The sequence below is a fragment of the Prorops nasuta genome, unplaced genomic scaffold, assembly GCF_024137725.1.
Source record: "Prorops nasuta isolate Cenicafe-Biocafe unplaced genomic scaffold, Cenicafe_Pnas_1.2 PNAS00005, whole genome shotgun sequence".
Taxonomy (NCBI): Eukaryota; Metazoa; Arthropoda; class Insecta; order Hymenoptera; family Bethylidae; genus Prorops; species Prorops nasuta.
The window spans coordinates 4,208,837-4,227,326 of record NW_027116802.1 but is presented as its reverse complement, the minus strand read 5'-3'; the positions used below and the strand labels follow the sequence as shown (position 1 = coordinate 4,227,326).

At 36.8% G+C, this 18,490-nt stretch overlaps 2 protein-coding genes across 4 annotated transcripts; both read left to right on the top strand.

Annotated features, from left to right (window-relative positions):
• The first annotated feature begins 99 nt into the window (after positions 1 to 99).
• On the top strand, positions 100 to 8,895 carry LOC136773317 (protein twist-like). Of its 3 annotated transcripts, XM_066726896.1 has the most exons (4): positions 100 to 137; positions 313 to 514; positions 2,215 to 3,137; positions 4,748 to 8,895. In XM_066726896.1, the coding sequence occupies exons 2-4, from the start codon at positions 471 to 473 to the stop codon at positions 4,885 to 4,887; spliced, it is 1,107 nt and encodes a 368-aa protein (XP_066582993.1). In that variant the 5' UTR covers positions 100 to 137; positions 313 to 470; the 3' UTR covers positions 4,888 to 8,895. The 3 variants fall into 3 exon arrangements, with proteins under 3 accessions (XP_066582993.1, XP_066582994.1, XP_066582992.1); XM_066726897.1 differs by lacking the exons at positions 100 to 137; positions 313 to 514 and adding an exon at positions 1,725 to 1,941; XM_066726895.1 differs by lacking the exons at positions 100 to 137; positions 313 to 514 and having other exon boundaries at positions 1,725 to 3,137.
• A 4,014-nt stretch (positions 8,896 to 12,909) lies between these two features.
• On the top strand, positions 12,910 to 18,188 carry LOC136773454 (uncharacterized). Its single transcript, XM_066727148.1, has 2 exons — positions 12,910 to 13,266; positions 13,364 to 18,188. The coding sequence occupies exon 2, from the start codon at positions 13,439 to 13,441 to the stop codon at positions 14,399 to 14,401; it is 963 nt and encodes a 320-aa protein (XP_066583245.1). The 5' UTR covers positions 12,910 to 13,266; positions 13,364 to 13,438; the 3' UTR covers positions 14,402 to 18,188.
• Positions 18,189 to 18,490: the final 302 nt, after the last annotated feature.

Sequence of the window (18,490 nt, the reverse complement as noted above, 5' to 3'; positions counted from 1 at the left end):
AAACTCCGGTTAGCGAAAGAGCGGTAGTGGGGATAAAGAGGATCAAGCGCGGCTAAGGTAGAAGTTACTGAAAATCAGTGTATTAATTGTAACTGGCGAAATAAAGTGTGCTTCTCCAAAATTAAGATTTTCTTCTGGTCTGTGCGACCGTTTCTTTTAATTTTTCCCTTCTAGAATGCCATATATAGTTTAATTTTAAATTAGCCCAGAATATTCATCCAATTTATTGGCATGAACTTATATACAACCTGAATATAAAATTTGTCTTCGTGTGTGTAGAAAAAGAATAAAATAATTTATTTCCACATCTAGATTTTCATGGGACAAGTTTGAAAAATCGAATTTTAGAGAATTTAACCAAAAAATCTATATAATCCAGGCATATTTGAATAATGAATTCAGAAACAATGAGGATCTCGGATCTGGCTTTATTTTGGAGAGTTGCTTAGAAAGCTGCGGTATAGTATATAATGGATGGAGCAGGAGGTGGAATGGAATGGTGGAGAGGAAAGTGGTGAGTAAAGGACAAATATAGTAGCTATTTCTTGCATGGGGCGCCTCCCTCGCGAGTAAATATTCCCGTAGGCGTGGTGCTCTCCGTAGTAGAGCGAAAAGGTAAATCACGAGAACGCGTAAAACTCCTATAGGCCTGAAACGCGGAATTTATAGATATACTATACCCACAAACGAGCTTTCCTCAGTCACAACAAACACGTCTCGGCAATCCGCCACTAACATCCATCACTCTACACACATTGTGTACTCCAAAAATTCACGGTTATATTTTCCTCCGTTCATTATACCTATATGTGTATATAACCCTTCTGGAATAAAGGATTTGCTCACACTCGCTTAGAAATTTTCTTGAAGGAAATATTTAAATAATCCAACTGGCATTATTAAAAATTAAGAAATAATTTACGTAGTTTAGACTTCGAATCGTCCATAAAATAGATTATTCGTGAAACGACCTGTAGTCTGATCACGCCCCCTTCTATTCTACTTATACTATTGAATATTTTGCGCGATATAAATATTCAAGATAGGTCGGCTATCCGTGCCGTCTCTCGACGTACAAATACGCTCCCACTTGGCGATTTTTCGTTCAATCTTCGTTCAACCTCGGCTTCGAATTTCAATCTGTCCTTCACGCTCGAAAACGACCTTAGCAGCGAAAATCTCTTCTGCATCTTCTCGCTCTCTCTCCTTCTCCAAATTTCTGCATTTCAAGGAAAACTATGTGTTATACAATTTTTCATACGATTTATCAATCTGTCCATCAGATGCAGTAATAATCGTACAAATTCATTCACTGTATGCCAAAGCGAAGATTCCTGAATCACCATAGTCCGTCCTTTTCTGGGTGGATGCGCTGTTCTTCCGGCGGTTGCTCGGATTGGTTCTTCAGGGTGTCTCTCTCTCTCTCTCTCTCTTCTCGTTGCTTGGGTTTCTCGCCAAGGCTGAAGGAGGGGGTCGAACTAACTAAGAGCTGGCTAGCTAGAGATGGATAAAAGAACGCGTTGAGTTTCGTTTGGTGGGGATGCTGCTTGGTAGGAAGAAGTATCTAGTTTGAGAGAGAGAGAGAGAGAGAGAGAGAGAGACTCGACGGTTTGGAAGAGAGTAGTGGGGATGGTGCAGAAAACGTAGGCGGAGTTCGTCGATGTGACATGAAGGAGCCGAACGACGAACGTTGATTTCTTCGGGCAGAGCCTCACGACTCGTTTGCCACGACAGAACGAAACAGAGTCCTCCTCACCTTTGCACAGTCCTCACGCGTCTTCGGAAGAATCAACGGTCACTCGGGTATCACAAATCACAAATCTGTTACTTTCTATCCCGTGAAATTCCTACAGAAATAACTCTCAACAACCACACATCTCTGGCTCTTCTGCACCAAAAGTGTCTTCAACAAAGACTGCCTTCTTCGCCATTTCAGTGATTGTGAGTGCTGTATTATAAGAAGTTTTGAAAATCGTGCGCGCGATTATTACAGAGAAGAAGTAGATATTTAGTTTTTCGATTAAATACCTAAAGAGAGAGAGAGAGAGAGGGGGGGTGCGTGAGGGAGAAGTTTTCAATGTGCCGACGTTGATAAAAATCATCGTATAAGAGTTAGAAAATGCAAACACACGTGGTACCAGTGGTACTTCAAGGTTCAAGAATCCCTAGTATGTATGTATTAGAGGCAAATGACAGTTCCGGTATTCCACACAGCGCCGGAAGTTCCGCGAGCAATTCGCCGGATCATTATGAGAGATTCACGCCGCCGACTCACCTGATGGATCTGAGCAGTCCTCCGGAGCACAGAAGTTTGCCTGGGTACCATCACAATAACCATCATCATCATCACCAACATCAAGTGATCTACCAGCAACCGGGGTACATCGTATACGATAACCCCGAGGACCAAGCGAAGAGGTACCAGAATCATCAGGACGCCAAGATGCTGAGGACATCCATGGACATCCAGGTGGATTACGACAGAAGGTTAAACGATAATTCGCCAGGATTTCTGTCGGACCACAGCAGGGACCAGGAGCAAAGTTTGTACCTGACGCCATCGCCGCAGATGTACTCTTCCGGTGGGGAGGAAATGTCCGTTGGTCCCCAGCAACCTACGACCTATCAGCACGTCGTTGATCCGGTCGAATATAAACCGGAAGTCATCGAATATAAACCGGAAGTCATCGAGTACAAGCCTACCGTGCTGCAGATGGAGGACGGCTACGACAAACATCTGTCGGACTTTAATCAAATGGCCGATAATGCTTTGTCCTCGTCGACGTCGAAAAGTGGCTTCGACAACGGTACCAGGGGCAAACGGAAGAGAAAGTCTAGTATGGCCGACGTCGAATCGGATGGCGAAACCTCGGCATCCTCCACGAGGATGAAGGTCCGCAGGAAAAGCGGGGCCACTTACGAGGAGATCCAGACGCAGAGGGTCATGGCCAATGTCAGGGAGAGGCAGAGGACCCAGAGCCTCAACGAGGCTTTCGCAGCCCTTAGAAAAATCATCCCGACTCTCCCCAGCGATAAACTCAGCAAGATACAAACTCTCAAGCTTGCCACTAGGTACATCGACTTTCTCTACCAAGTCTTGCACTGCAATTCGGAGAACAGCGAAGTTTTGGAGGATGGTGAGCTTTTTTCGTTTCTCTTTATTTTTTAGGTATAGAAACTTTTTTCGATATTCCAAGAGGTTAATATAGGGAGAAGAAGGGGGGAGGGGATATTACTATTTTGTGCAGTTGTTCGGATGGAGCACTCGAAAGTCGAACGGCTTCTCCGTCGGCACCCCCGATTCAGGCACGTGTGTTTATACGAGCTACCTTCAGCTTCTTTAGCGATTAAACAGAAGTGTAAGGACTCCGAGATCCTCGAGTGTACCATTTACGAGTAGCTTCTCCTCTTCTCCAAAACTAGTTCTTTGGTAAACTTTCCCTCTTCAGCATTGTTTCACGCTACTTCCACAAATCCCTAATGTTTATTCTCCAAGCTGTCCCACTTTAGTCAACGATAGACACTTCTCTTTTGAGAAAAAAAAGAAATGCTCCATGCTACTTAATTTCAACTTCTTATGATTATTCTTGAAAAGGTGTTTATTTGGATTTACATGGTTCAGTAAAGACATATATAGTTTTTTTAATAGTTTTGAGTCGTACAGTGTGTTGGCTAAATCCGAAGATTATCTCTCTTGTAATTTCGCCTCTTTAACTAGAAGTTAATTTTAACTGAGAGTGACGATGATCAACTGTTTTTCTTTTACCGAATAAAACACAACTCATGTATCAGATTTAAATAATTATTAAAAAGTAAAACTATCCATTTGCATTAATCTGATTCGGTAAAGGAGTAGTGTTTTAACAGCTACGACACAAATTAATTTGTTTTAATTTAATTTTTTAAATGGGGACATTAATCATGTCCGAGAGCGACAAAGATAAAAATAATGTTACTGTTATCAAAAATTAAGAGCACTCGTTTGTCAAATTCAAACAATTATTATTAAAGAAAAAGGCTATATCCATTCGTGTTATAAGGCGATTAATTTAAAAGATATTTTTTATAACTACTGCCCAAATGAGTCTTCAGTATATTCGTTTCTTTTTTTTTTTTTTTTTTTTTAATCGGGAAATTAATTCTGCTTGAAAACGGCTAATACTGATCAAATTCATTGTTTTACCGAAACTAAGCAGCACACCGCTCGTAAAATTAAATCAAGTATTAAAAACAAAAAGAAAAGGAAAACGATTCATTTTCTCAAAAAGTTCAGTAGAGGGATAGTTTTCTTGTAATAGTTACCAGTTATACAATGTTAGCTAAACGCGATGATTGTCTCGCAATTTAGTCTCTTTAATCGGGACATTAATTTTGCTTTAGAACGACGTCGACTGGACAATTTTGCTGTTACCGGAAGCAAACAGCACTAGCTCGTACCATTTGCTAGGCGTTTACGACGCTTCCGAAAGCTTCTTGAGTAAGTTTCGATGGCGAATCTCTCGACTAGTTTAAATCTTGCAATATTACGACGCGGATTGCCAGTTTACAGTTTCACTACCGCCAAATTTTCACTCGTCGTAGAAAATGCATTATCGTAAATCTTGAAACTAAAATTGATTTGGAATGAAAAAGGTTCACCGTAAAAAATTCTTTCCTCTTTTATCTATGAAATTTTGTCTCGCTTCAACCGGAATTCATGAATGATAAGGGAGAACCATTGAAAAACAGAATTTTCGTTTGATTTTAGGTGAAAGAAGTCCAAGGAGTGCTATGTTGGCAGCGAGAGAAATCACATCTTCCTCGGCGTGCAATTACGGGGCCCATGAGAAGCTCTCTTATGCCTTTAGACTCTGGAGAATGGAGGGTGACTGGAATTCAAATCTCTAGGGTGCCTGCGAAAGTCGAAGGATCTTGTACTTAAAACAGATAAAAGTCAAATTTTCTTAGAGGTAACCGAGAAATTACCCGGACACACCGGAAACTAATTTTCACGAGATGTTTCAAATACGACAGACATGCTACAATATTTTTTCTAAAATAAATAAAAGATGTTTCTTTTAAGAGGTCGATTCACACTATGAGTTTGCTGATTCCTTAAAAACACAATAAATATAATAAATAAATTACTGTATATTTCATACTATATCATTATCGCTCGGACACTGGTCTCACAATTGGTTTCTTCCTGAAAAATTTTGTATCGATGTAAGAATATATCGATAGCGGATTTATAGTGTGAACGATACTTTAATAAACAGCAGAACTAGGTAAAAGAGGAAGAGAAAAGGCATTTCTGACGTAAAAATATATTTGCGTTTGTTATTTTCGCTGGTCGTAAAGTAACCGAAACTATCTACCCCGTTGCATGTTTTTATCAACTAGTTATGCACAGCTTATCGTCACCGATACTATCTAGAAACAAGAAAATTCCTTCGGAGAACCCCGAAAGCATCTATAACAGCGTCCATTCCCGTTTACCCAAAACTATTTTCGAATTCAAAGAAAATCACACAAGGTTCTGAAACAAGCAAATAAATGAGAAAATCAGAAAAAGTTCAAAAAATCTTTTAAATACGAGTAGAAATATTAATGTACATATAGAGATTTAATAATATATATGTGATATCGACAAACTATATTATGCAATTTTCCAAGTATTTTGTATGCAACAAAAAGAAGGGAGAAGAGTATTAAATCTAGTGTCAGAAACTTATCGCGAGTTACACAGCTGGAGTGATAGATTTTATAATTGCGAATGATCTCAGCGATACTTTATTGCGAATCGTGCGAATAATGATCGAAATTAAGGAACTTGTGCTCTTTCCGGGGACATTGCGGTGGATGGAGTTGAATCGAGGGGTTTTCGGGACGACGAATGTGAACGACTGGGTTTGCTTGGCGCTTGCAATAATGTAAACCGATAATTTACGCCTCGCTCCCCGTTGGTCTATTAACGGTCCGACAGGTTTGGAACACCAGCCAAATATCCACGTAATTTCTGCAAAACGCAAAGTGGACCGTCCACGAAGAGTAACGTATGGGAGGGATGGGGAGGAGGGGGGGGGGGTTGTCCCCTCTGCCATCTTGTTAGCGAACGACGTTGGGTCGATTAACATCAAAAATCAATCCAAGCGAATCCTACGCAATTTACACGGAATGTCTCTTGGCAATCCTTCCCTTATTCATTCGCCTCGCAGACCCAAATTTATCTCTCAATCCAGCTCCATCGACGAAACGATGATTTTTTATGAAAATGAAGAAATTCGAGCGACTGGAAGTGCAAACAATTTTTATTCGTTTTGAGGAAGAAGCGCGTTATGGAATTTTTACGAGCAGAACCGCTTTTTTTTACGATCGCCTTAGCGAAACATCTCGAGGCGTCGTTAAGCTACCAGCTTGCGCAGTTGGGAAAACAGCCTTAAGAGGCCTAGTCCGGTGGTAGAAACAGAGACTCTCGAGCAAAACGACAACCGGGAAAATTTTAACGATTAATCGTCCGTTTACTCGTATATGCTCTATTACGATCCTATATAGGCTTCCTCCCTATACCCAGGGTAAACTTCATAACTCAACCTTGGAATCTTTTCCATCGATCCAGTAAAAACATTCCACGTTTCTGGCAATAAATCCTCCGGATTAAATTGGCTAAGAAGAGCGAGTCACTTTGCCATGCGCTTTCTCTTCATCACCGAGAGACTCATGATCATCGATCATTCCAACATTTTCACGTTTTGGTGTGATTCTTGTGAGAAAACATTTCTCCTATGGATGTCTCTTTCTTCTTCCTCGGAAATTCGTTGGAAACGTTGTTTTTTCTTTTTTATGCCACAGACACGAAGCAACAGAAATTTCCACGGATCCTCTCTGCCCCCCCCCCCCCCTCTCAGTTATGTTTACGTGTACAGGATGCGATGCTGTATTCGATAGTATATGAAAGCTTCAGTTTTTCCCAGCACATCGCCTTGATTCCTTCTCCGATTTTTCTTCCCTGATGTTGTTCTTTCTTTTTTACGCCACGAAGAGAAAAAAATTCATTAGACCCTTTCCATCTTCTCCTTATCAACGATAGTCTTTTGCTTTCTGTAGTGCATAAAATCTGAAAATTTGCATTTCGCATCCCCTTAATTCTCTCTACAGTTTTTCTCTCCTAACTCACGTAGTCCTCTTTTTTTTCTTTTACGCCACGAACAGTAAGAAGAAGAAATTTCGCCGGATTCTCTCCACCCTCTCCCTTCCTCAGTTGTGTTTATGCCTGGATGCGATACTGTACTGGTTTCAAGTTCCCGTGGCGCGACCGTGTGAATATTTCGGATCGAGTTAGTTATTTTAAACCGGGCAAAGCAAACTTTGGACCGCGTTTGACTCGCTTAACGAAGACACGCCACGTTAAAGCCAGCAGCAGCCTCTTTATTGCGGCAGTGAATCTTAATGAAAAAAATCTCTGACTCTGGTGTACAAGCGAGATACTGCTAAAACTATGCCTTCCAAGACACTTCTCGGATTTATTTATCGAGAGATAAAATTAAAAAGCGAGTCTCGTAAAAATCATTTAAAAAACCGATGCACTCGTATCATTCGCTACTCGCAAACTTCCCACTCGTCTCCATTTAAATCACGAAATCAACCAGATCGTTTTTCAGTTAAACAAATAAGGACATGGGAAGCTTCAGTTTTTAGAAGTGTATTGGGCATTATTTGTGGCTGAATCTCTCTACCCCCACCCTCCTCTATTTTTTTGTCACAATACGACAAGCATAAATCTTTTCGAGTTCAATTAGCCGCGCCATCCATCGCTCGAGTCCCAACCTTTCATAACCCCGGTGTGACGCCGTCCCAGATCCATCCTGTCACCCTACAAAAACAAACCTAATGCATCCTATGCACCAAATGCATATATCCAACCTACACCCAAAACCATTAAAATCATTCCACAGAACCAACTTTGGCTCCCCACCCCTCGACACCCTCCCCTCTCTACCGCTATACTATACAACCGTTTAAACGGACATTGACAAAAAATCTGCCATTCGAGATGATTTTTAAAGAGAAAAACCGATAGAGGCCGTGACTGGCTTTGTGACCGATAATTTCGCATCACGAAAAATCTGAATTTTTCGCTAAATTTTCCCATCGCGTTCTTTTCTGCCCAATACGAATAATTCCATAAGAAAAAAACTTATTAGCATCGTTTAGTACAAGTATATATACATAACAATCGATTCGATAAATCTCATGACGATTGTTAGAACTTCTAAAATCAGAGTTAAAGTTGAAATTAATTTTATATAATTGCGTCTATAATTATAAGAGAAAAACTCGAGTGCCTTGATGCCCGACCATACAGCGAACGTACCAAAAATTCTATATTGTAAATAAACGAAGAAATACTATATTATATTTACGCGTATATATATATATATATAGCTTATTTTAATAATTTAATTAGACTATAGATTTTATTGTGGTATGTGTATATATTTTAGGCGATATAAGAGACTGCGTGTGTATTATAGTATAAGTATAATTATACGAATATGTATATTTTTGCGAGGCTATATTATAGATTTATCAATATAATTCTCTTCCATCTTTGAAATGTGCGAGAAGAAAGTGGCGGCCGGGGAATGCAATAATTTATTATTTTTTAGCGGCTGGTCGTCGTAAAACAAATTTTTCTCTATGTATGTATATACATATGAATAAGCGAAAAGGACGCGGCTCTCTCGCCTTGTAAATAAGTCTCTCAATTGTCTTATCGTAAGCTATGCCTTATAAATGTCCACAGCGAGATTTGGATTTCCATTCCCTTCGTTGCAAGCCATGTACTTTCTCTACTTTTAAAGTACTCGGTAACGCCTTTGATATATGTACAGTATTTTTATACTATATAGTTGCAAAACTTTCAATAAAGAAATTTAATGTATAAAATGCAATTGTATTTATTCCGCACAAATAACCCTCAATTTTTCCATAAAGATAAACCGACATGGAGTACTTGTATATTTTTCCTAGCAAGAATCGGTGTTCCTCGTCAAGATATAATTATTCCATCCTCTTCGATGCAAACCATATACTATATGCACTTACTTTCTCTGCTCCTATAGCACTATATGTATAGGTAACGCATTTGATATATGTATACAGAGTATTTTTATAAGTCTGTATATGTAGTTGCAGAGCTTTCGATAAATTAATTTATGAAATGCAATCGTATATATATTTATTCTATAAGCATGAAATAAATCGAATAGCCTCCAACTTTTCCATAAACAAAAATCAAAATGTTATACATATTTTTCCCATGAAAAATCACTGTTCCTTGGAAAATAACACAAAATAAGATTGTAAAATATAGAATAAAATATGTTTATGTGTGTGTGTGATTTTACGCAAAGTGGTTACGAATTAACAAAGTATTTTTAAGCAAAGTAAGTTTTCGCTGTCGTTGCTCAGTCAGTGATATCGTTTCGCGAGATAATTAATGGGAATAGAATGATTATGAAAATAGGCCAGTGGCGTAGAAGGCGAATTACGTAATTGTGATGTCAGAAGCGTCGTCCTCCTCGCTTCTAGGCGTGTATTCTCAGATCGTAAATCCCGAGGTTTCAGCCGTATGTCGTATAGTGGGGGGTTGAGAAGGGATAAATAAAACGTGACAGAAAGTGTGCGGGAGTGGTTGAGAGAGTCGATAAATAATTTACCAAACGTCATTGGAGTTGGCCGTGTGCTTTAATGGATTAAACGAGCCAGTGCAAATATTATTGCAAGTCGTTCGAGAATATAGAGACGCCCATCTCTTCCCATTGGTCCAAAACGATGTCAATCGTCGTGCAAATGGACCAATGGCAATCTCTCTCTCGTTTTCTCTTAATCTCTACCATCTTTTTCTTCCACCCAGTCTACATGCACTGCAACACCATTCAACCAACCCTACCTCCATATATACATATATATTGTGCTCATTGTCTCGTGTGTCGGCCCTCACTTGTTTACGCGCATCCTAAATGCAATTCTTTCTAAATGGAATTTAAAACCCACATTTTTTCAATGTAAAATCATTTTTTCTAAATAAATTTTAAACTTTCGGAGGAGAGATTGTCTTTTTCTTAATTTATCTATTAGAAAATCAACCTATTTCTGCACTCTAGCTCTCTCTAACTCTGCGCATTCAATGCGCCCTTTCTCTCATTCATTTAAAACAAATACCCCTCTCCTCTATTTACTCAAGAAAACAATGTTTCTTGAGTAAATTCTACAGATATGAAAATTGTTTTTGTCCCAATCAATTGGCAAATCAATCCTAGAAAACCTTTGTACATATATTCCACTCTTTCAGATTCAGTGCATTCGAGACGGTTTCTGTTAATCTTTCCAAATACATTCCCCCGGAAAACCATGAGAACCAATGATTTCCACATAAAATTCTCCTTCTTCGATTAAAATTTAAAATTTAGAAACGTTCGTGCGATCATTGGTAAATTTCAGCACGATGAAGAGTATACATTTGAAAAGATACAGAGTGCATGGTTTGTAGAAAGAGAGGGGGTAGGTATATATGGGAGGATAGAGAGAAATTCCAGAATCTCGGTTGGTTTCTTCGTATTGACGCGTCTGGGATAGGATATCTATAGCGTTTGCCGTATTCGTAAATAAAGTATGGAGAGTCTATGTTTAGTTTAGGTGGTTTCTCGGATTTCTACGAGCACCATGGGACCACGGGCTACAAGGACAGGTCCCCTTCCCCTTTTGCTACCGGAAAACTACTTTATGATACCGCGCTCTCTCGCAGCCAGTTCCAGCAACGATTTACGCGATTGTTTCTCATCTCCTCGCTCCTCTTGCCCTATCCGTTTATCTTTAAACTGACAGCGTTGTCAAGCTTACTCAGTTATCAAGCTTTTAACTAGCGGCGATCTATTGCTCGAGGACAGACACCTGCGATCTATATACACCTATATATATATACATATATATATGATAGTAGATTAATATATGCGCGTATACCACACCTTTTAAACTCTTAATAAACCATTTTTCATCTCGAATCTTGCATCTAAATTATTGGTAACAGCTCCTTTAAATTTCTGATATATCAATTTCAGGTGAAAATAATGAATCTTAAAATTTATTTGATTTTCAGTTTTGCATTTAACTGTTCGCCTTTTTAGTACCGAAGTGGTCAATGTCCGTAGTTAGCTATATGCAAAGAATGATGATATTTAATTTTAGATATTACTAAAAGAAGATATAATAAAATATGGCAGCATTTTTCTCATAAATTGAACAATTATTAGTTTTCGAAAATAACCAGTGTAATTAATAATAATGATAATATTTGTAGACTAGAAGAAAGCGACGATTCTTGAGACACGCGTAACTTTCGTTATTTCGACGATTTTCGCTCGAGCGAGAAAAACAAATTTTGTTGTCCTTCATATATTAATAATATCCCATATAAATATTAGTGCTGAAAGAACGTTATATTGAAATTTTTGCAGAATTAAAGTTTATAAAATAACAACAGGGGTATATAAAATGGTTGTAAAAAATTGGAATTCGATAAGGAGTAATAAAATTGACGGAAAGCTGAGTGACGTGGACGGCAAAGATTGTAAAGTTAACGATAGTACGTATAGAGTTAACATCTGTTCCCTGTCCTTCCGTCTTAAATCAACGTGATTCTCGTCACGATTTTCCCTTTTTACCCCATATGATGAATAGAGGCTCGTTAGTGCCAAGCTGTACGTATTCGCATTTCTCGCGTGCAAAAGCCCACGCGCAAAATCCAAATTCGTGCATGCGGCCACACGTGACACAATTCCAGCGAATCCAGCGACGCGCGGTGCCGGCACTTTGGATTTTACGAGCCCGCTAAATCGCTACGCTCTTTCCATAATAAGTTTCCCCATGAAGATCTAGGATATCTCTCCCAGTGCTTCTCAAACTAAAGATGGTCCGTTCTGCCACGCTTAAATGTGGCGCAACGGTTCGCATAAAACTTTCAAACATGTAGGTGAAATCGAATCAATGTACGGAGAATATTTTTTAACAAATTGGAATTTCCAAACGTATGGCAACAATGAAATTGTAATAATTGAACCTAAAATGAAACGTTTCTACGACAGAGATTTAATTGTTTGACAAAAAACAACATAGTTTTTTTCTATTAATTCGTTCATTTTTTTTTTGTTTTTATATATTTTAGTAGTCAATGTTCGAGAGCAGTCCGATGATCTATAAGGGTCAGGGCACATGAGAAAACTTAAGCAAAATTTAAACATTAAGGTACAAATAGACCGATCACGCTTCAGATATTGCAGAAATTTCCAACTGCGATAGGTTTGTTCTCATTTTAATACTTAAGTCTTGCTTAACTTTTTCTGTAAGCCATGGCCCTAAGTCTGTTTTCTGTTGTTGCACTCTTCAATTAATGCAATAGTTACAATGAGAAAACGAATGTTTGATTTACCAAAACTTGTTAGCATTATTTTGTGCATCAATTCAACATTTGAACAGTGCATAAGAGATACGGTAGTGTATCGACATCAAAATACATATATTTTTAACATAGAAAACAGACGGCGAGTCTGTATTGTCTGTAATGAAAAAATGGGGAGGGATTCACATTTATTAAAATTTATTGTTTGTAAGCACCGTGTATGCAAACACTGATTGAAAAGTAAGAATGTGTTACTTTATATGTTTGCGGAACGCATAGTGAAAAATACAAAAATTTAACAATAGGCAGCGCTGTTAGCAAGTTTTTCACTGCCTTCTCATATATATATACATATATACAGCAATAAACTCTACTGTCTCACTTCACTGTCATGTCATTGTATTTCGTGCCCGGTGCCTGCATACTGTGTCAGTCAGTCTGTGTGTACTGTGTGTAGTGCCGTGCTAATCGTCTCAGTCTTACTCGCCTTACTCGTGTAACGTGTTAGTCAACACCGTCAGCACTGCGTACCTGAGTAGTTGCTATTGTTGTTACTGTGGATAAAACTAGTGTAAAGAACAGAATGAAAAAATAATCTGCATTATCTGTCCATGCGTTCACAAGTTACAACCGCCAAGCAAACTACCAGCTAATTAAGAACTTTATAGTGGAACAGTAGAAATAAACTTCTGAACTGTTTTGTATTAAAAAGGAAAGAAAATAAAAATATAACAGAGGAATAATACTACAGTTCATGAAAGAAACGACTTTTTCACTAAAATATTACTTTGAAGGCCTTCTTTAATTAGTAATAAAAGAGATAAAACGTAAGCAGTATAAAAGATTCTTAATAATAGTGTAAATATAATAAATTCAATTTCTAAAAAAGATATATGTATAATAAAAGCAGATTTTTTGTTATAGATCATTGGTGCAATTTTAAAGGGAAAAGTAAAAGCTTTAATTACAGAAGATAACATACACTTTTTGTGAAAAAAGATGAATGAACATATAACAGAAGATGAAATAGAAAAATTAGTTATGGATGTGTACAATGGGATTTCAAACCATAGCGATATTTTTGGTGAAGGACCCGATGATCAATTCATGCTTGCAGCAATTCATGGAGTAACTAAGGCTTTTCGGCTACCAAAACCTGTTAAGATGCTACATCTACGTGAAGTCTTCGATCAAGAATTAACCATGTGGTCTTCTTCGCCTGGCTTACCTTGGACTCAATTGGGATATGAAACGAGAGGACAAATACGGTATGCACCTGAAGCAATAAAATGGATTAGAAGATTTTGGCACCGTATTAAGTGTCTGGATGACCTTGTGCCTGATGAAACTACATTAGCGTTTGGGGAAGCAGTATTTGCACTACCTCTTATTAAAGCTTATAGTAAATATGACTGCCCTATAGTTTATTGTCTTAAATGTCAAACTGAGACTGTGCATGGTAACTTCTTTGCTAGTATTGTTTATAAGAATTGTGATACACCTATACCAGAGTGGTTGATCAATGACGCTTTTGGTGTTTTGAGTATCAACTTGAACTTAGCAAAATATCAAAATTATGGTACAACGCAAGAAGAGCGCATGGAAAATATGTGGTTCTTCATTCAAGATAATTTTATTAAAACCTCTTTAAATCTTAGTAAAAGAATAAGGTTCAGGCCAAAAGCTTCTATTGTCAATGGCAGCTACTTCACAACGCTTATCAGTAGTATTGTTAACTGTTTCCTATTGAAATACGTTTCCTATAGAACTATCAATTCTTTGATGAGTATTAAAGTATATGGGAGCGAATCGATATGTGGATTTGACCATCCAATCTCTCCTGCTCAAATTCAGGAAGTGCTAGAACCATTGGGATTCCCTATTGATACCACAAAGACAATGGTTTCTAGTCGTTTATGTGATTTATCTTTCCATGGCCACAAACTTAGATGCACAATGTAGATTAAGCTATAGTATTTTAGCCTTTATAACTTGACTGTGATTGATAAATATTTAATTTACTAAGCTAGAGCTTATATAAGTCTACCGAAATTGATCTTTTCTATTTCTAAGAAGAGTATACGCACGTATTAGGCATATTGCCTCAAAATAGGATAGTGTTTCGAGATATATAAAATAATATTAAGAAAAACTGAGTAAGCTAAGTATTTTCAGCAAAACGTACTAGTTTCACCGTAAATTAATTCAAACTGAATTTCCTTGTCGTTGATCAAGCGTCGTTATGAATTAATATCTCGGAAAGCTATTGATATCATTTCACGTAAATATCACTCGGACTGTATAACAGATGTTTGCGATTCCGCTACATTTTACTAGAAATCTTATTTTAACGTAAATTGCTCGATTTAGTGCACCTGTATACTATTGCAGATTTTTTATGAACCACCAATATTCTTTGAAAAAAAATTGTACTAATTTTCCTCAAGTCCTTGTATACTTTCATTCATTAGCTATAAAACTTTAAAACAGAATAAAATTATACGATTTTAAAAGAAAATTAGTCGGGTTATTTTGCATTAAAATAAGATGTAACAAATTTCTTCTAATTTTTGTATTTATTTCACTATCGATATAATTTTGTTATAGAGTATATAAATAAGTAACGTGTCTCTACAGGAAAAATCTCGTAACTATAAAACCGTTGGAGATGATTAAATATATTTCTAATTTCCTTAAAGTCGGGGAATGATTTGGTGGGCGTGTTTTTTGGGATATTTTCTAGGCTTCGAATATCAACAGGGTCCGATGGGATCTCTGACAGCTCATTAAGGCGCATAATGAACTCGCCCCCCTGTTAATTATCCCAAGATGGTTTTTCTTATCCTGTAGAACACGCCAACTTTGACGGCAAGGAGTATTCTTGCCAGGAATACTCGACATGTTACGCGATTCCTCAAACCAATTCTTGGACCGACGATCATTTCAATCATTTTCCTTGGTAGAGTCAAAATCATCTACATAAATTTTTAATGACAATTATTTTTAATTCTTTTACTGTTTCTTACGTAAGACTTTATTTTATACAAGCAATATTGACCCAAGGTAATGCTTCATCTTTTTTTCCTGAATAGGCACAGCAGTTATATTTTTGGTCTTGTTGTTTTTTTTTTAATTTTTTTTTTAGATTTTAGCTTTATAAATGATTAGCATGCAAACATTTATATTGCAGAAGTTTATCTTAAAATACGTTTCATAAAGTCATAACGTTATTTGCTTATTCGATACTTTCTTTAGAAGCAATTCTAACTCGGGTCAATGTTGTATTTCCATTGGATGAATGGCCTACAGAATTGGTATTCTTGATTTTTTGTAGATAGCTTTTTAGATGGCTAGTATTGAAATAATTTTTTGTAGAAATCAATAATTATTGATACTACTACTACAAGAAAGCAGTCTTACAGTTTTTTTGCTAGCAAAATTTTTAGATATATGATTATTTAAGCTTATTTTAAAAATTGTGCACTTAAAAATACGGCGAAACGTATCTTTTATTATTCAGACTTCGATTTCCGCTATAACTCTTATCATCAGCCGTGAAATAAATTTTGGTATTTATAAAACATACTGATGAATAGAGTCAACGTTTGATTCCAATTTGGCGAATGATTTACCGTACACCGTGGGGCATGATTATCTGTTAAATGCTAAACCACCGTTGAATGCTTCGTTGTCTAAATTCGCTCGGGAGGAAGGATTTATCCTGTGAAACTGCTTTCAATTTCTTACCGCACTCCCTTCATTTTTTTCCGTGAAAAGATCGGATTTAAAATGTGTTTGGACTTTTACGAAAAAAAATTATTAAAAATAATAAGTATAAGTATGGGGGTAAAGAAAAATAAAGCCTTGAATGGCGAAGTTATTCAGAAAGAAAAGGTAGTAAAATATAGTCATTGTGCAATTTTTAATATTTTTGTAATTGAAAAATGTACGCTATATTTATATAAGTATACTGTGTAAGTATAGAAATATAGTCAGTAATATTATTTTATATGGAAAATTACCGTTTTTTTGTAAAAGCTACAAAAACAGAGATGATGTTAGTGTATGTAAATACCGTACAATTTTTAATATAAATAAATTGATATAATTATCCTTTACTTGTTTAAGAATTTAATGACTCGTGTGATTTTTCCTCATTTCTCCTTCCATCTTAGTATCAGAAAATACGGAATGAAAGAAGCAAATAAGTAATTTCATTGATTATACAATAATAAGAAACTTATTATTGGAAATTGATGAAAGAGCAGACGAAAGAAGGGTATAGTTTTTAGGAAAGCTTAACTAGGCTATTGAAGAGGATTCTTATTCTTTCCAATGCCACCACTATTTTTTAGGAACACGCCTTTTTCATAAATATCCCAGATAGCAAAATCCTGTCGTAATGTTGTCATATTGTCCTCAGAATGCAGTATTCCGTGATGACAAAAATAGACACAGATGAGGACTCATTTGTACCTCAGATTGCACTCACGTCATGAGGTATCATTAAATGATAGAAAATGTTGAATTCCGATGTAGGATAATTCTTCAATTTTTAACGCCGGCGTTGCAACATTTTCGCTCTGCATTTAATCAAATTTACTTTCATTTTTGATGTCCAAATGATTTGACCGTACTTTTGCTGATGAAAAATCGTTTTCCCTGGTGGGTCTTGAATGCTGGTCGTTGGAATAATCAGGCTGATACCTTGTCCATTACACTGCCTGACGTTAGTTAGTAGCAAAGTTCCATTTGTCTATATATTTCGACTGGCTGTAATTTTATCGGTCACATTAATTAAAAAAAAATGTACGTGCTGTAGCGCTGATAGCGATATGTAGCTTGCTTCTTGAATACTCGTTATTTGAAAATATTAAATGTATTAATTACCACAATTACATTCAATGTACTCATAATTCACTCATGATGTGTCGACAGCAATCTTCATGTTATTATCATTACATGATCTCATTTTTTTCTTACAATATGACGTGAAATGTAGAACATAGCATGTCCTCACGATACCTCATTAAATGTCACAATGTGAGCTCAGGATCATATTGACATTATAGACCATTAATATTAACATGTTATATTTTAACATAATCTGATCACAAAAATAAAGCATTATGCGGTAATATATACATATCACGTCGTGATTAAACCTGAGGTTTCAGACGTTGCTATCTGGGTATCGTTATGGTAGCAACAGGACAGATCACCTCCCACTGTTCCTGCATCGTTTAAATAAATTCCACGTGGAGCTCAAACAATTATTTGCTTTGTTCCTAGTTTTTCAATTAAGGTTGATACCTCCTTTAAAAAAATTCCTGTTACAACTGATGAAACAGTTTGAAGAGCTGTAGGAAAATAATAAAACGAAACTATTAGCATTTAAAATTCCACTGTTTTCGTAGAGATTTTTGTTAGAAGGATATATCTATATAATTTCTAAACTGGTCAAAAGAAGACTGTTTTTTTAACATTAAAGTTTAATAATCGCATATACACTGTGGTCTGTGCCGCCAAATTAATTCTTGGCCATTTCAACTAAATTCACTCCGTACTTTTCTGGCATATATGGTCTGTAATACCAAAGGCGAGAGGGAAATTGACGCATAGCCGCAGAAGTATGCCAGAGAAGCACGGATCGAAGTTAGCTGAAATGTTCATGAATCAATTTAGTACATACAGTGTATTATGTATTAGGATATACACGGAATTAAAACAATAGCATAGACATTGTATTATCGGACGGAAGACTGAACGGTTGAAACAAGAAGACGTATAGTGATTACGAACACTTATGCATCATTGCGCATAGTCTTTATGGATTTACCTAATTTTTGATGTAATAAATAAAAGAAGGCTATATGTGTTTAGCGCACATTTGTGCGTGTCCGAATTCGTTAATAATTTAATGATAGTACCTTATCTTATGCACATTCATAAAATAGTAGTCTACACAAAGGGTGTTTTGGCCAAAACAGCGCTAAGATAGCGACTGCTGAGTTTAAGCGATAAATGGCGTCTGGAAATCAACGCTAGGCG

What these genes read in the sequence shown, in the direction of transcription:
- LOC136773317 (XM_066726895.1), top strand. Translation starts at nt 2,120, where the DNA reads ATGCAAACACACGTGGTACCAGTGGTACTTCAAGGTTCAAGAATCCCT. An exon ending in CAGCGAAGTTTTGGAGGATG is followed by an intron (nt 3,138 to 4,747) that starts GTGAGCTTTTTT and finishes GTTTGATTTTAG; the next exon opens with GTGAAAGAAGTCCAAGGAGT.
- LOC136773454 (XM_066727148.1), top strand. Translation starts at nt 13,439, where the DNA reads ATGAATGAACATATAACAGAAGATGAAATAGAAAAATTAGTTATGGAT.